The sequence below is a fragment of the Dermacentor albipictus genome, chromosome 4, assembly GCF_038994185.2.
Source record: "Dermacentor albipictus isolate Rhodes 1998 colony chromosome 4, USDA_Dalb.pri_finalv2, whole genome shotgun sequence".
NCBI classification, from domain to species: Eukaryota; Metazoa; Arthropoda; class Arachnida; order Ixodida; family Ixodidae; genus Dermacentor; species Dermacentor albipictus.
This window is the reverse complement of record NC_091824.1, coordinates 155610401-155625261: the sequence shown is the minus strand read 5'-3', so window position 1 is coordinate 155625261 and position 14861 is coordinate 155610401. Positions and strand designations below refer to the sequence as shown.

General features: G+C 45.8%; 1 protein-coding gene across 5 annotated transcripts in view; it reads right to left on the bottom strand.

The window, feature by feature from the left end:
- Window positions 1–14861, bottom strand: part of LOC135903778 (WAS/WASL-interacting protein family member 1-like) — a 79174-nt gene that overhangs the window by 21344 nt on the left and 42969 nt on the right. For 4 of the 5 annotated variants that reach the window (XM_065434160.2, XM_065434164.2, XM_065434162.2 and 1 more), the window contains exons 6-8: window positions 13691–13792; window positions 10434–10569; window positions 7214–7895 (exon numbers count right to left, since the gene is read on the bottom strand). In XM_065434160.2, coding sequence (XP_065290232.1) covers window positions 7214–7895; window positions 10434–10569; window positions 13691–13792 — 920 coding nt within the window. The remainder of the gene's footprint in view (window positions 1–7213; window positions 7896–10433; window positions 10570–13690; window positions 13793–14861) is intronic. The other variant, XM_065434161.2, reaches the window with a different exon arrangement.

Sequence of the window (14861 nt, the reverse complement as noted above, 5' to 3'; positions counted from 1 at the left end):
ATGCTTAGCAGTCCAACACCATAGTCACTAAGCAAACACGGCGGGTTCCAATTTTGGTACAGATATGGCTTATAGTATAAATTTAGTTCCGCATACTTGTACAAGTTGAACTGCATTTCAACTACACTCAACGAGTGTTACAACAGACCATAATATTATAGCGAGAAAGGTTCATTACACCCGACATCCATTCTACCCCATATTAGGGCCCATATATTGTTACCATAAGTTGGTAAGATCTCGAATTAGCCTAGACTTGAGGAGGGAACGGAAGAAACTGGTACATAAGAAGCTGATCAATGAGCTAGTGGTAGGAGGGAAAATAGAGGAATTCCAGATCAAGCTTTAACTCAGGAAGAGGACCTTAGCATTGAAGCAATGAACAACACTTTTATGGGCATCATTAAGGAGTGTGCAATTGAAGTCGGAGGTAACTTCGTTAGACAGGATACCGGTAAGCTATCGCAGGACATGAAGGATGTGATTAAGAAACGCCAATGTATGAAAGCCTTTAAGCCTACAGCTGGAATAGAGCTGGCAGAACTTTCCAAGTTAATCAACAAGTGTAAGATAGCTGACATAGGAAGTATAATATGGATAGAATTGAGCATGTTCTCAGGAATGGAGGAAGCCTAAAAACAGTGAAGAAGAAACTAGGAATAGGCAAGAATCAGATGTATGCGCTAAGAGACAAAGCCGGCAATATCATTACTAATATGGATAAGATAGTTCAAGTGACTGAGGAGTTCTGTAGAGAGTTATACAGTACCAGCGGCACCCAGGACGATAATGGAAGAGGGAATAGCCTAGAGGAATTTGACAACCCACAAGTAACGCCAGAAGAAGTAAAGAAAGCCTTGGGAGCTACGCAAAGGGGGAAGGCAGCTGGGGAGGATTAGGTAACAGCAGATTTGTTGAAGAATGGTGGGCAGATTGTTCTAGAAAAACAGGCCACCCTGTATATACAATGCCTCATGACCTCGAGCGTACTGGAATCTTGGAAGGACGCCAACATAACCTTAATCCATAAGAAAAGGGATGCCAAAGACTTGAAAAACTATAGACCGATCAGCTTACTGTCCGTTGCCTAAAAAGTATTCACTAAGGTAATCGCAAATACAATCAGGAACACCTTAGACTTCTGTCAACCAAATGACCAGGCAGGATTTCGTAAAGGCTACTCAACAATAAACCATATTCACACTATCAATCAGGTGATAGAGAAATGCGTGGAATATAACCCTTATATATAGTTTTCATTGATTACGAGAAAGCGTTCGATTCAGTCGAAACCTCAACAGTCATGCAGGAATTACGGAACCAGGGTGTAGACGAGCCGTACGTAAAAATACTGCAAGATATCTATAGCGGCTCCACAGCCACCGTAGTCCTCCATAAAGAAAGCAACAAGATCCCAATAAAGAAAGGCGTCATGCAGGGAGATACGATCTCTCCAATGCTATTCACAACGTGTTTGCAGGAGGTATTCAGATACCTGGATTGGGAAGAATTGGGAATAAGAGTTAATGGAGAATACCTTAGTAACTTGTGATTCGCTGATGATATTGCCTTGCTTAGTAACTCTGGGGACCAATTGCAATGCATGCTCACTGACCTGGCCAGGCAAAGCAGAAGGGTGGGTCTAAAAATTAACCTGCAGAAAACTAAAGTAATGTTTAACAGTCTCAGAAGAGAACAGCAGTTCACGATAGGTAGCGAGGCACTGGAAGTGGTAAGAGAATGCATCTACTTAGGGCAGATAGTGACCGCTGATCCAGATCATCAGACAGAAATTATCAGAAGAATAAGAATGGGCTGGGGTGCGTTTGGCAGGCATTCTCAGATCATGAACAGTAGCTGGCCATTATCCCTCAAGAGAAAAGTGCATAATAGCTGTGTCTTACCAGTACTCACCTACGAGGCAGAAACCTGGAGGCTTACAAAAAGGGTTCTGCTGAAATTGAGGACGACGCAACGAGCTATGGAAATAAGAATGATGGGTGTAGCGTTAAGGGATAAGAAAAGAGCAGATTGGGTGAGGGAACAAACGCGAGTTAATGACATCTTAGTTGGAATGAAGAAAAGGAAATGGACATGGGCAGGACATGTAACGAGGAGGGAAGATAACCGATGGTCATTAAGGGTTACGGAGTGGATTCCAAGGGAAGGGAAGCATAGCAGGGGGCGGCAGAAAGTTAGGTGGGCGGATGAGATTAAGAAGTTTGTAGGGATGACATGGCCACATTTAGTACATGACCGGGGTAGTTGGAGAAGTATGGGAGAGGCCTTTGCCCTGCAGTGGGCGTAGCCAGGCTGATGATGATGATGTGAAATGGCAGACTTGGCACTACCGCCGTCTAGTGATAGAAGTCGGAGGTGATCGCAAGAACTATGAAAAAAATGGTAGTACAGTGAAAGCTCGTTAATTCGAACTTCAATAATTCGAATTTATGGATAATTCAAACTGTGCGATTTGGTTCGGCCAACCTACACAGAAGTCGATGTATAAAAAAGCCTGTTAATTCGAACGCGAGAAGGTTACGCCACGGATAATTCCAACTATGCACCACCGTGCCGGCGGCTTGGCACCTGGCACACGGCCAGAGGCGGCGGCGCCTACGGAACGGAGAGAATGGCAAGAGAAGGCAAAGTCGGGAAAAATCTAACTGGCGCGGGGTCGGCCAGTAGGCAGCGGCGGCTGCCTCCTCTCCGTTCTACGTGACCTTCTAGACTTCTTGCACATCACAAATCTCGGAGGCTTTGTAAATCTTGTTCAGCGTGTTCAGCGCCTTTGTCTCGGCAGCCTTCATCAGTTATGCACGTCTGTTTTAAGGTTAGGTGGTACCGGCTGTCGCGATTCTTAGTGATAGTGTTAAGCCTCGGCTAACATTCGTTCCGGTGGACATCGGTGGTGTGGCAAACTCGGATCTAGAGCTGCGACTTGAATATGGCATGTGCCCGCGGCAAATACCGCGCCAAATCACTGCGAGAGAAGAGTGATATCCTGCAGGAAGTGGATGCCGGACTTTTGTCCAAGCAAGAAATTGCTAAGGAGCATGCAATACTGAAAAGCACGCTATCTACTTGCATAAAGAATAAGAGCGCTATTGAAGATGCCTTGGCGGCAGAAGTTGCCAACGAAAGGAAGAGGTTGCGGCCCGCGAAGTATCCCGACCTCGAGAAAGCACTACTGCTTTGGATAAAGGACCTGCGCGCTTGGGATATTCCAATGAGCGGCCCTGTGATACTGGCGAAGGCAGCGGACTTCGCCCTGCAGCTGGGTTGCAATGACTTTGCTGCTTCAGATGGGTGGGTGCACCATTTCCGCGAGCGTTACGGCCTTGTTTTCCATGCCGTGTCGGGAGAAGCAAAGGCCGTAAACGTTGAAACGTGTGAAACTTGGCCCTCCGAGGTGTTGCAAAGCCACATGGAGAAGTATTCTCCACAGGACATATTAAATGCGGACGAAACTGCTTTATTTTTGAAATTGCTGCCTACCAAAACAATCACATATAAAGGTGACAAGTGCACTGGAGGGAAAAGAAGCAAGGTGAGAATAACTGTATTGGTTGCAGTGAACATGGCAGGAACTGAAAAGCTGCCGCTTTTAGTGATCGGCAAATCGAAAAGTCCGCGTTGCTTCAAGAACATCCGGTCCCTCCCAGTGGACTATGTTATGTGGCCAACAGAAAGGCATGGATGACAGGGGAACTGTTCGGACAGTGGCTAGCGAAGATGGACAAAACGTTTGAGTGTTGTTGACGGAAAGTCCTCCAGCTCGTTGACAATGGTTCGGCTCATAAGGTCGACGTCGAGACGAAGGCCATTGAGCTAGCCTTCCTTGCACCTAACACTACAGCGGCGCTGCAGCCCATGGACCAAGGTATCATTAAAGATTTTAAATCATTTTATCGGTGCCATCTGTTGGAGCGAATTATTTTGTGTAATAATTATCAGGTGACACTCCTAAGTGCGCTACACATGCTTGTACGTGCTTGGGAGCAAGTAACTGCGGTTACCATAGCAAATTGCTATCACCACTGCGGCTTCAGCGCGCAAGCTCTACAAGGAGGAAACCAGCCACCTGCGCTCGAAGATGGCGTCATTGCTGCCATGGCGGATGTTTCGGACGATATATCTCCTTTGCTGACTATGTGAACGTGGACGAGAGTGCAGTGGTGTGTGGCGCGCTGACAGATGAGGACATAATTCCTCAGGTCCGAAGCGCTGAACCTGTCGCTGCCAGTGACGAGGAGGAAGACGAAGCGCCAGTGCGGCCCTCCGCTGCGGAGGTCATGGCTGGATTGAATGCTGCCCGTCTCTTCTTCAGTTTTAAAGAAGGCGAAGAGAAGGCCTTCCGCCACATTCGCTCGTTAGAGCAAAACGTGCTAGCTGTCACCTTCAAGGAAAAAAGGCAGACCACGATCACGGACTTTTTCAAGCATTAAATTTTTGACATGCCCTGCTGCTTCCAAATCGCAGTGTACAGTTGTTCTCCTTCCGTTTCGTTAGTTCGAACTTTCATTAATTCGAACTGAAGCGGCTTCCCGTTGCGGTTCGAATTAACGAGCTTTTACTGTAATATAAATAAACAGAGAAACACAGATTTACATGGTAACCATACAAATGCAGTAGAAGTACGGCGCTTTGCTGTCCAGTGTCTTCCAGATGCTAGCTTGTAACAAGTGGGAGTACTTTCGCACAATAGGAGGATTTTACTGTTGGCAAAAAAGATAGATGCAAGTGATACTTGTGCCATTGCAGACACAGCCGGCTCGACTGTGTCTCCATCACAAATAACAAAAAAGGGGCTACAATTTGTTTTTCCCACATAAGAGTCGTTATGGAAAATACTGAATTCGTAATTTTGCCTTTCGTGACAAGCAATGACTACTGTCAAAGCTCTAGCTTGATCGAGAGTTGCGATATAAAGCAAGTTGAACTCGGAGCCCGCTTACAGCTGTCACTGCCCTGCATGAGTGATGGCCCGACTGCATCAAGCACATCGCAGCCTGGACGATGCGAATAGTAGCCAAACTTCTTTTTCGTGCAAGCTGATGTTGTGAGAAATCGAGAAGTGTTCCCAATACAATCCATTTTGCGATCATCAATGTTTCTTAATACATTGTAACCTACGGCTTCAAAGTGGAGCGGGTTAAGCCTAGTGGCACCCTCTGCACCTGCTTGGTACCGAGCTAACAGTGGTGGGCAGCAGTAAGCTGCTTGTGTGGTCATTCCAAAAACGTTCCATTAGTCGGTGGTGTGTTGCATGGGTCGCCGTTGTAGGGAGCTTGTTGCTAGTTTATTCATTTGTTAAACAAAAGGATATTTTTGTACTTTCCGCAAGTGGCTGGAAAAAATTTGCATGCAATGCACTGCTACAAACATGCATCTCTATATGCATCATCTAGACAAAATTTGCCCAAAATTCTGTCTGTAGCAGCTGATAGTATGTTATAGCTGGGTCCATAACTTACGTTTGTAGTAAATACACGAGTCCACTACTATTTTCAAACAGTGACAGCTTTCTGGTAGTTGCAGCATGTCTGATTCGTAGTGAGCAGCTTGTCGTGCTGCTTGTGCCAGTGGAACAAGAAGACTTCAACACCGAAAAGCCTTCTGGCAGCACGATTCCTATGTTTAACCATGTACTTCACGACTTTTGACTTAAAAATGACCAAATACCTAGAATTACAGCTTATATACATCACGAAACGCAACACAGGCAGAAAAACGAGCAACAGACAACGCTGTCATGAAACAGTTGCCTTCAAAGTAGAATCCAAAAAATCGTGCCACGCACAGTGGTGATTGGTGTAAATGAAGCTTTGATGAGCTCGCAAAACAAAACGCGAGTATGATAAACCTGCATCTGATTTTGGCGGCAAATACTTCTCACCACGATCATAGGCAACAGAGGCATACCTTTCAGGATAAAGGTGTTTTATTCAGGGGCAATATTTTTAGGCCATCACTTTCAATGTACTACCATACTTTCAACTTTGCAAGATTTCACCCGATTCAGCACCGAATGGGCCGAAGTAGACAGCCAAAAGCCTTCTGGAGACTGTGTGAAGATAGTGAGCTTCGCACAGCACCAGAAAGGCTGTTGACATTTATACTGACGCATTCGGTGCCAAGTTACGCAAGACCTTCGCATGATAGTATACCTGATAGCAACAGCTTCTACTGCTTGGCAAGACAGCTAATGAAAATCACTGCCACCACGGACACACCAAATCATGGAGAGGTAGGCAAAGAAGCTTTGTTTTAAAAATAGGGCTAACACAAGCCTCACAGGTTCACTCACTACTAGCTGTTAACTGTCTACACATCATTTTGCTCGGGATGTGCTACCATCACCAGCCATCATCAAGGTTTGGCGTTGTGATCTAACTCCTCAAATAGTGTTCTAGCAATAAGTGGGGCGACATGTTCACACAGCATACGAGACAATTGCTGCTGGGCAGAAAGAATAGCATCCTGTCAGCTATCTGGCACCTCACAACACTGGTGTGATTACGAGTGCCACCAGTGGCATTGCAGGTATCCCACCTCAATGGTGAAAGAGTTGAAACAGATGAAAAACCATGAGCCCAATGAAAGGATCGGACAGCTTTAAATAGATGTTTGCAATTCAATCTGCTCAAGCCAGTGTATGCACCACAGTGTGGTATGTATAGAGCTGATCAGCAGGAATGCTAGTGCAGGTCTGCACAACACTCATGCGAGCGGAAAAAGGCAGAATGCTTCTCCATTTCTTCGTGGAGCGTGACAGGGAGTGTGCTTGACAAGGTCATTCTTGCAGCCAGCATTGCGCATCGCTCATATGTCTGAAGGCTTCCAACCCTCTGCGCTCAGGCAGTGCATACACTGTCTATACCATGGCATATGTTCATGTCAACAGAAAGCACTGGCAGCGGCAAGAACATGCTTCAAGTGTGTATATTAGTAGTCATCACAATAAAAAAACAATTAATGAAGAAAGGACCAGATGCAGACTCAGGCATGCCTGAATATTTCAAGAATTTCGGCCAATTTGCTGAAGAAACAAAATTAGATTCTTAAAAAAAAACAACACAGTTGCAGATGTCCATTGTGTCATTTGGTTTCTCACACCACATTAGACATAGCAGATGGCATTCAACATTTCTGAATTTTTGTCCTGCACTGTGAATGGGAGGCCAGCCATTGCAAGGGCAAGAGCACTCACCGGCCTCGGTGGCCGCGCTGGCTGAGGAATGCACTGGAAGGCCGAAGGTGCAGGATTGAAAATGCCCCCATCAGCTGGGGCCATGTGAGAAGGGCCCATGGGAGGTGGGGCCATGGGTGAGGTTATGGAATTCATGGGCGGGGTCATGGGAGGGGCCATGGATGACAGGGGTGACTGTGCACCTCCCGGAGGAAATCGTGACGACCAAAGTGGCGGCGGCGGCAGCAAAAGGGGTGCCCCGTCAAGGGATGGAGCAGCCGAACGAACCGCGGCACACGTGCGTTGAAGCTCCACCATGCCCTGGGCCAGCAGGGGCATGTAGCGGCTGCATAGTGACAGCCACTGGTCAAATGTCACGGTGGGTTCCGCATTGGGCGACGACGGAGGCGGAGCTGGAGGAGGTTGAACTAGGGGCAGCGGTGGCGGCATGGCCCCTGAAGTGAGGCGGCCGGCATCTATGCTGCCCACAATGGTGATGCGGTTGAGGAGGTTTGGAGGCACTGGTGGCAGTGGGGCCTCCATTTGCGGGTGGCGCTCAGCCCCTCCTCCCCTACCAGGGGCCCCCCAACCTCGGCGGGGAAACCGTGGTGCACCTCGCCGGTTGTTGCCACCTCCTCCTCTTCCTCGTGCTTCTTGCCGAGACTGCTCTAGGACCATACGCAGCTGCTCTTCTTCAATGCTGCTGCACAACAGTGAAATGCCACAGGAGCCAGCTGTAGATACATAGTACCTACAACCTACAAATCTAGTTGAATATTTCTCTTTAACACCCTTGCAAAAGGCTCACTACTTGTTATCAATGTCCCATTTCCCTTTTTTACTGCAACTCAAAGCTTACTCTACACAAATCCCGACCCTACAGCAGCTGCACAGAAAACATTTAGCAATACAGTTAAACCTCGATATACCAAAGTACTTAACATTTAATAACCTCTTGTCCATACAACACCATGTACTTAGAACCTCAATATAACTGTGTTTGCATGCGATTTCAATATAACAAGATTTCACTGCCGCCACAAAGGAATTCCGAGACAATAAATGGAAACTTCCCGAGACACAGATGGTGAAATGATTGAATTGCAAGTGGCTGCTTGCAAATGCACCTCAAATTGGCCACTGCATGATAAGAGGGACTGCGACTTGAAGTGTAACCCCATCATGTTCTCATGTTCAGTATAAAGTCCAAGTCCAAGTGTGATAAGATCGCATGGTGCCCCAGGCATTGTGTACTTTAGGTGCAAGTGCAAGTGTGCTAAGTGTGCGAGGGCGAGACATGAAAAATTGTGGCTTCACGAGTGCTGCCTTACAAAGAGGGGGACGGGAGCGAGCACGCCAGCAGGCGGGGGAGGGGGCAGAGTGGGGGGGGGGTTAAGCTGGTGTGAGTCTCAGCCGTGGCTGTGCATGGCTGTAAGTGCGGTTGAGCGCATACATAACTGCGCACCCTGCATTTAAGGTAATCTGCCGCACATATAAAAAGTGGGCTTGCCAAAGGGCGTGGCAACTTGTAAGCTGTCTTCCCGCATATTTAGTTTTGGAAGTTGCGTAATCCTGAATTTTGGTGGCCTGTTAAAGGGAGAGGCAGATGAAGCATTCGCTCCCCGCTGCCGGCGCTTTTCCTGATAGCATCGTCGCAGTGGGGGTGACGCCATCAGCCACGAGGGTGGAGTGAAGGTGGAGTGAGTGAATGTGAAAGCGTGGCTGGCTTCTCGTAATTCGTACCGCCAATGTGAAGATATGGTTGACGTATGAGGTATGAATCAGTATCATTCGTCACCGACTCCCAAATTTATCAAAGTGAATTGTTTTTTTCATTAAAGCTTTCTTTTTATTGCCCCATTATTCAGCAAATTTTGTGGTCCCTTTCCATGCAAGAAAAATTAATCGATGACTGTAGTTATTTGCATAAAAGGTCTAATTTCAACAAAAGAACGAAATAAAACAAAATTTCAATATAATGAAGCAAATCGCCGTTTTTACAGACTACGTTATATTGAGGTTTAACTGTACTTCTCGGTGGAGTCCCCTTTCTTTATGCAGCGCACAGGTAGTAGCAACAGCAAGAAAATGAGACAGCAACCCCAAGAGGGCCTAAGTAAGAAACGGAAAACAAACATGTCCACAGCTGCAGGAATGGCACACAAAATTAGAGAATACAGCATCCAGCAGGCAGCCTCTGTGCTGATCAGGAAGTGGAACTTCACATTGAATACATTCATTACACAGTCGAGCCTATTTATAACAATCCCAGATATAACCACCTACTGGTTATAACGACCACATTTCATGGCATTTACGATTTTCTGAGCCTGCCTATAGAAACTAAGTCCCGATGTAACAAATATTTTCAAAAGCACCATACTGTTACAATGAATACTTCAAACCTGTTCGCTGTAAAAGGAGGGCGCACGCAAAGTTCCAAAGCATGAAAGCACGAACGAACTGGGCCAACTAGAGCGCTTCACTACCGTATGCAGAATCCACTTGTGTCACCACAAGCTCTCAAAGAAAAATTGTCAGCAGATGCGCTCTTAGTTTTGAAATGGCAACTGATCGTAACTGACCAGGTGCCATGTTGAAGGAGGTATGTTACTGCATTTCGTTCTCTAGGTTATATTTTTAATGGAAACTTGCAGTTAGGTGCAGGAGAGTCCAGGGAACGAAAATGAAGGTACTGAAAATTCTGATTCTGGACCAACGTGGTCTCAAATCGTAATTGCTGATGCCAGCTGGTGATGTTAGCTTTTGCGAGTTTTGAAGGAAGAGTCCACATATAATGAACCACTGATATAACGAACACTTTCCCAGGACTATTGAGTTCCTTATAAACAGGTTCAACTGTATAATAAATCTGTATAATAAAACTGTATAATAACTACGATCTGATTATGAGGCACGCCACAGTAGGAGACTCCGGATTAACTTAAACAACCGGGAGTTTTTTACCATGCGCCTAAATGTAAGTACACAAGTGCTTTTGCATCTGGCCACTGAGGCCAGGATCAAACACATGACCTCGAGCTCAGCAGCACAATGCCAGAGCCACTCAGCTACCACAGCGGTTAACGTGTTACATACTGTGTTCTCTTATGCCCACAACACAAAAACAATCTTTACAATCTTTTCATTTCTGCCATAGCATTATCACGCATAAGTTAGTTGTCAGTCCCTACCTAACATTCCCTTTTCAGGCCAAAGCAATGTCTAGAAGCAGGCTCACCTAGCAGCACCCTCATCCAGACGGCTTAGCTCAATCGCCTGTGCTAGCATGGAGGCCTCATCCTGCACTGACAGGGGCATAACCCCCTGCTGCCAGACTGGTGGCTCCATGGTCTTTGGGCTGTTGTTGGCAGGTCCTGGAAAATAGACACACCCCTTTCGTTCACCTTTTCACTCTCCGATTTGTTTTAACAGCATGTTCATGCAATATGTTTCCCAGGTACAGTAAAACCTCGTTAAACCATACCAGGGTGTCTACCAAGTTGACATTTCCAAATTCCCCGAGTTTTCCAAGTTTTCCCTGAGTGCCTTTGCAAAATTCCCGGAGTGATACCGAACTATGTTTTATGTCAGGACTGGCTGAAACCATATCACCCGGTGCTGTCACTCTCTAGTAAGCATATGAAAAAAATAATTAAAAAACCGACTTAGTCCAATTTGAATACTAAGCAGTAGTATTTATGTTATTCAAAAAGAGAACAGAAGGGAGGGGTTAGTAAAATGCACAGCAAATAAAATGTCTTCGAAGAAAATGGAAAATCGAGTCGGACATTATCAAATACGAATAAAAAGGAGATGCATACAAAAGCAAATATTTTCAAATATCAGCTATTTCTATCAACTGATAGCAAGCTCAGTGGTATGAGGCCCGAACTTTGTCACAATTGAGATTCTCTCTCAACGGTTCGTAAGTCAACCTCAACTGTCCTGACATACTCTAAGACCGTGTTTAGAATTCATTTTGGTTTGGATGAGGGACACCTGCATCTCGGCATCAGCCAACACTTCGTTTTTTGAGCTCACGCTCCTTCAAAACAGCGGCAGCACGCTTCCTTTCCCGTTCATTCCTGAAAGTGTAGGTCCTTTCTGTTCTTATCCTCCTTCCATCACTCGTTCGCCCCACGGACCATTTGAAGCATCTTCTTGGTTAGTTGCACAGTCCACGTCCAATTTTTCGAACTCCCTAGGGGCCGCGAAAATGTCCGAAAAATCGGCTAGTCGGAAAAATAAATGCATGTCATTTACTGCCCTTAAGGGCTCAAACCACCACAGGCACATTCGAAAATGCTCTGGAGGCCTGTCGGTACATGTATTAGGCATATCGGTGCTCATACTGTGACAGGAAATACCGGGTGCATGCGTGTATAATTAAGGAATACATACTGTGTCCCCTGGCAATAGCCCCTTCCCACACGCTTGTTATGCTTCACTGCAATACTTTTGCGTATGCTTCACCAAGTAAGATTTCTGTACAGAGGCGAAGCTGACTTTCAGGAACCGGAATTATGCAACACACCATGCTTTCCAAACTTTTAAGCCAATCGCAAGGACCATAAAGGTGGAGTCTGCGCCATTGCTGTCAGCAGCGAATTCTTTCAATAGAAAACACGGCACCCAACAGCAAGAAGCTTCATAGCGAACATTGACGCAGTGGTGGCTATGGCTGCCAGCAGATCTGCGTGCGAGAGTGCCGGTTCGAGGCAGCGAGGTAATCAAAATGGCAACGGTGGTGGCCTTGATTATTGCCGTTTCGGACATGCGGTCATGGCAAAACATCCGGAAAATCGAATGGCGAAGAGTTCTTGCATCCGAAATTTCAGGCATTCCGATACATTGACTCTGTGGGGTACATGGTGGTGCTGCGAAGCCATCCAAATTATCGGGAATCCGGAAAGTTGGCTGTTGACTGTACACTGGCAACTCCTCCAGCGGACAACAGGGCATCAAAGACGATTCATTACAATTCCTGTCTGATACTTGAGCCAGCATTACGACGAATTTCAACCCTTTCAATAAAATTGCAGCTAATTTTTCCTGATAGAGGCACAAATTCCCTGAGTTTTTCCAGACTACTCAAAATCCCTGAGAATCCCCGGTTTTCCCAGTTGGTATTCACTTAAACCATACCTACTTAAACAGTAGTAAACAGTAAAGTCAGATCCCTAATTCAGCAGTCATTGAACATAATTCATTTTGTGTACGCATAAACCACATCAGCTTATTGCATAAGTCTCAGTTAACACATAGTGTTTCCACAATTCTGTTGTGTAATCAAGGCAGTACATCGTGATTGCAATCACGGCGGTAGGTTGGCCCAGCAGAACGAGCCTCAGAAATCAGTACAGCCTCTAAGCGCAAACGCAGAGTGGGCTTGGAAGGGTAAGCCACATCAACATCATTTCGGTGTCGTGCCAGAGTGCGTTGTGGCCTGTGTTGCAGCGTCGTGCAACCTAGGACTCTCATCATGCCAAAGCACAGACAAAAACCGGGTGCTCAGCACAAAAAGAAAGATTGGACATTGTCCATGCTGTCAAACGTGGCACGAAGAAGTTGGCGCTGGCACACAGGAACGATCTACCGTTGACTATGGTATGTGGCGTTTGGAATACGAAGGAGAAGTTGCTCACCAGGGCTGCTGCGACCGCAAAAAGTTGTCAGTTACAAGGTTTGACTTTTCAAGGTTCGACTTTTCGCTATTGTTGCCTTTGTTATTGTCAAAGTCTCACCTAACGACAGTATGAGGACGACACGGAAAGTGACAATGGGAGCGATTGAGGCCCAACAGTGGAAGAAGCTGGGCGTTACGTCAACCTCATGCGAGTGCTTGCTGAGAAGAGGGGGCCTGGCAGAAAAGCTGGCTTGCAGCTTTTCGTTAGAGTTTTTTCATTTGAGTTTTAGTTTGAGGCCACTGTCATCGCTGGTAGGCCACCGCGGCATCATCGCTGGTAGGCCACCGCGGCATCACCGCAAATAACACTTTTGTTGTGTTCAGTGAATAAATACTGCATGTTTTTCACCCTTTCATTGTACTCTCTCATAGTTCCATTTCTGACAGGTAAGAGGGCGATATCAGGCTATTTTGGTTAGGCAGTACTACCGTATAGTGCATACTTTTTCTGAGCTCCAGCCAACTATGGTTCAACGAGGTGTCCCTGTAGTTGGTTGCAATGCTGCAGGGATGTTCGAATAATAGTGCGGATCCAAAAAATTGGTGAGAGACTTATTTTCGCACACAATACACATTGTGATAGAAAACAGGTGAAGTGTGTGTCTGTGTTCTTTCTGCAACTAGACCGAAATCACTTGAAGCTTGCACATAAATTCCATACACCATCATACAAGGCACTTCGTAGGAGGCCTATGCACAGAACCACAATGCAAGTGTGTCAATATTGCATTGTGCTGTGCTGCTGCCAAGACTAACGAACCCACTCAGAGCTCAAAGTGGCTACGTGATCAGATGCCATGGTCACTTACGTGCAGGAGGGTTACTTGCAGCAGTAGTGGTCGGCACACCATTGGGCCTGAGCGCTGCATGGGTTGGTGTGCTGCCGCTAGAAGGGTTGCTGGGCACCCAGTCTGTTCAAATAAAAAGGTGTTAGCACTAACGAGTTCGAATTAATTGGTGTTCTGACTAGGGATGTGCGAACACTCAAATGTCATCACATCGAATCGAATAGTGAACATTCAGGTAACGCAATTCGCAAATCGAATATCTACTATTAGAGTTTTCTAATATTCAGTGTAGTATTTAATGAAACACCTGGAATAGCTGTCTACGTCTCTGTCCTTATTCTTTCACACTAGCTTTACTTTATCATGGAACCGTACCAGCTCGCCCAAACGTCAACCTTGCTAGAGGAGAGCAGGTGCCTTGCACAAATTTGACAAGGCCTCGCCGATTTCAGAACCTTTGAAAAGTGGCAAATGACGCTGAATCCACTAATCAAAAGGCTCCTGCTTTTTACTGTGGGTGCAGCCACAGTCAATCCACAGAGTGCCAACAATGGCTACGCACAAAGCAGTGATCGAGTCATGTGATGCAATGTCAGCACTTTAGTCTGTCGTGCAGATCTTCACAAGCTCACAATAACCTGCAATCCCCACCTGCCCATAAAGCTAGAAAATACTTTCTACATTTTGGAGGGAAGTACAAAGTAACACTTTCTATGCAATAAAAGACTGCCATAAAACAAAGGTCTACTGTTAAACTGAAAATTTCATAACACATTAGTACAAGATCATTTCAGTACTTCTTCAGCTCCAGAGGGCGAAAGGCACTTGATTCTATTCAACAGACATTCTACAGATTTTTCAGACCTTCATCTAGAACTCAGCTGTAACCAATTATGGCATACTAATAATAATGAGTAGACCGTGCTGTTATATCCCAATTCTTATGCACCCAACTTATTGATAGCTTGCAACATCATTGTTATGCTATTCCAGCAGATTCCTGAGCATGTGCAGCACCATGTTTTCTTGCCCAAAATTTATAAGTATTAGGCTTCATCATAAATTTTCTGATATTTGATATTCAGTTCAATATTTAACTGTTTTTACTTCTTGAATCAACTTGAAATTTACTATTCGGTAATCACACCACCCAGATGCCAAAATATATTTTTTGGTGCCTCCACCACACAGG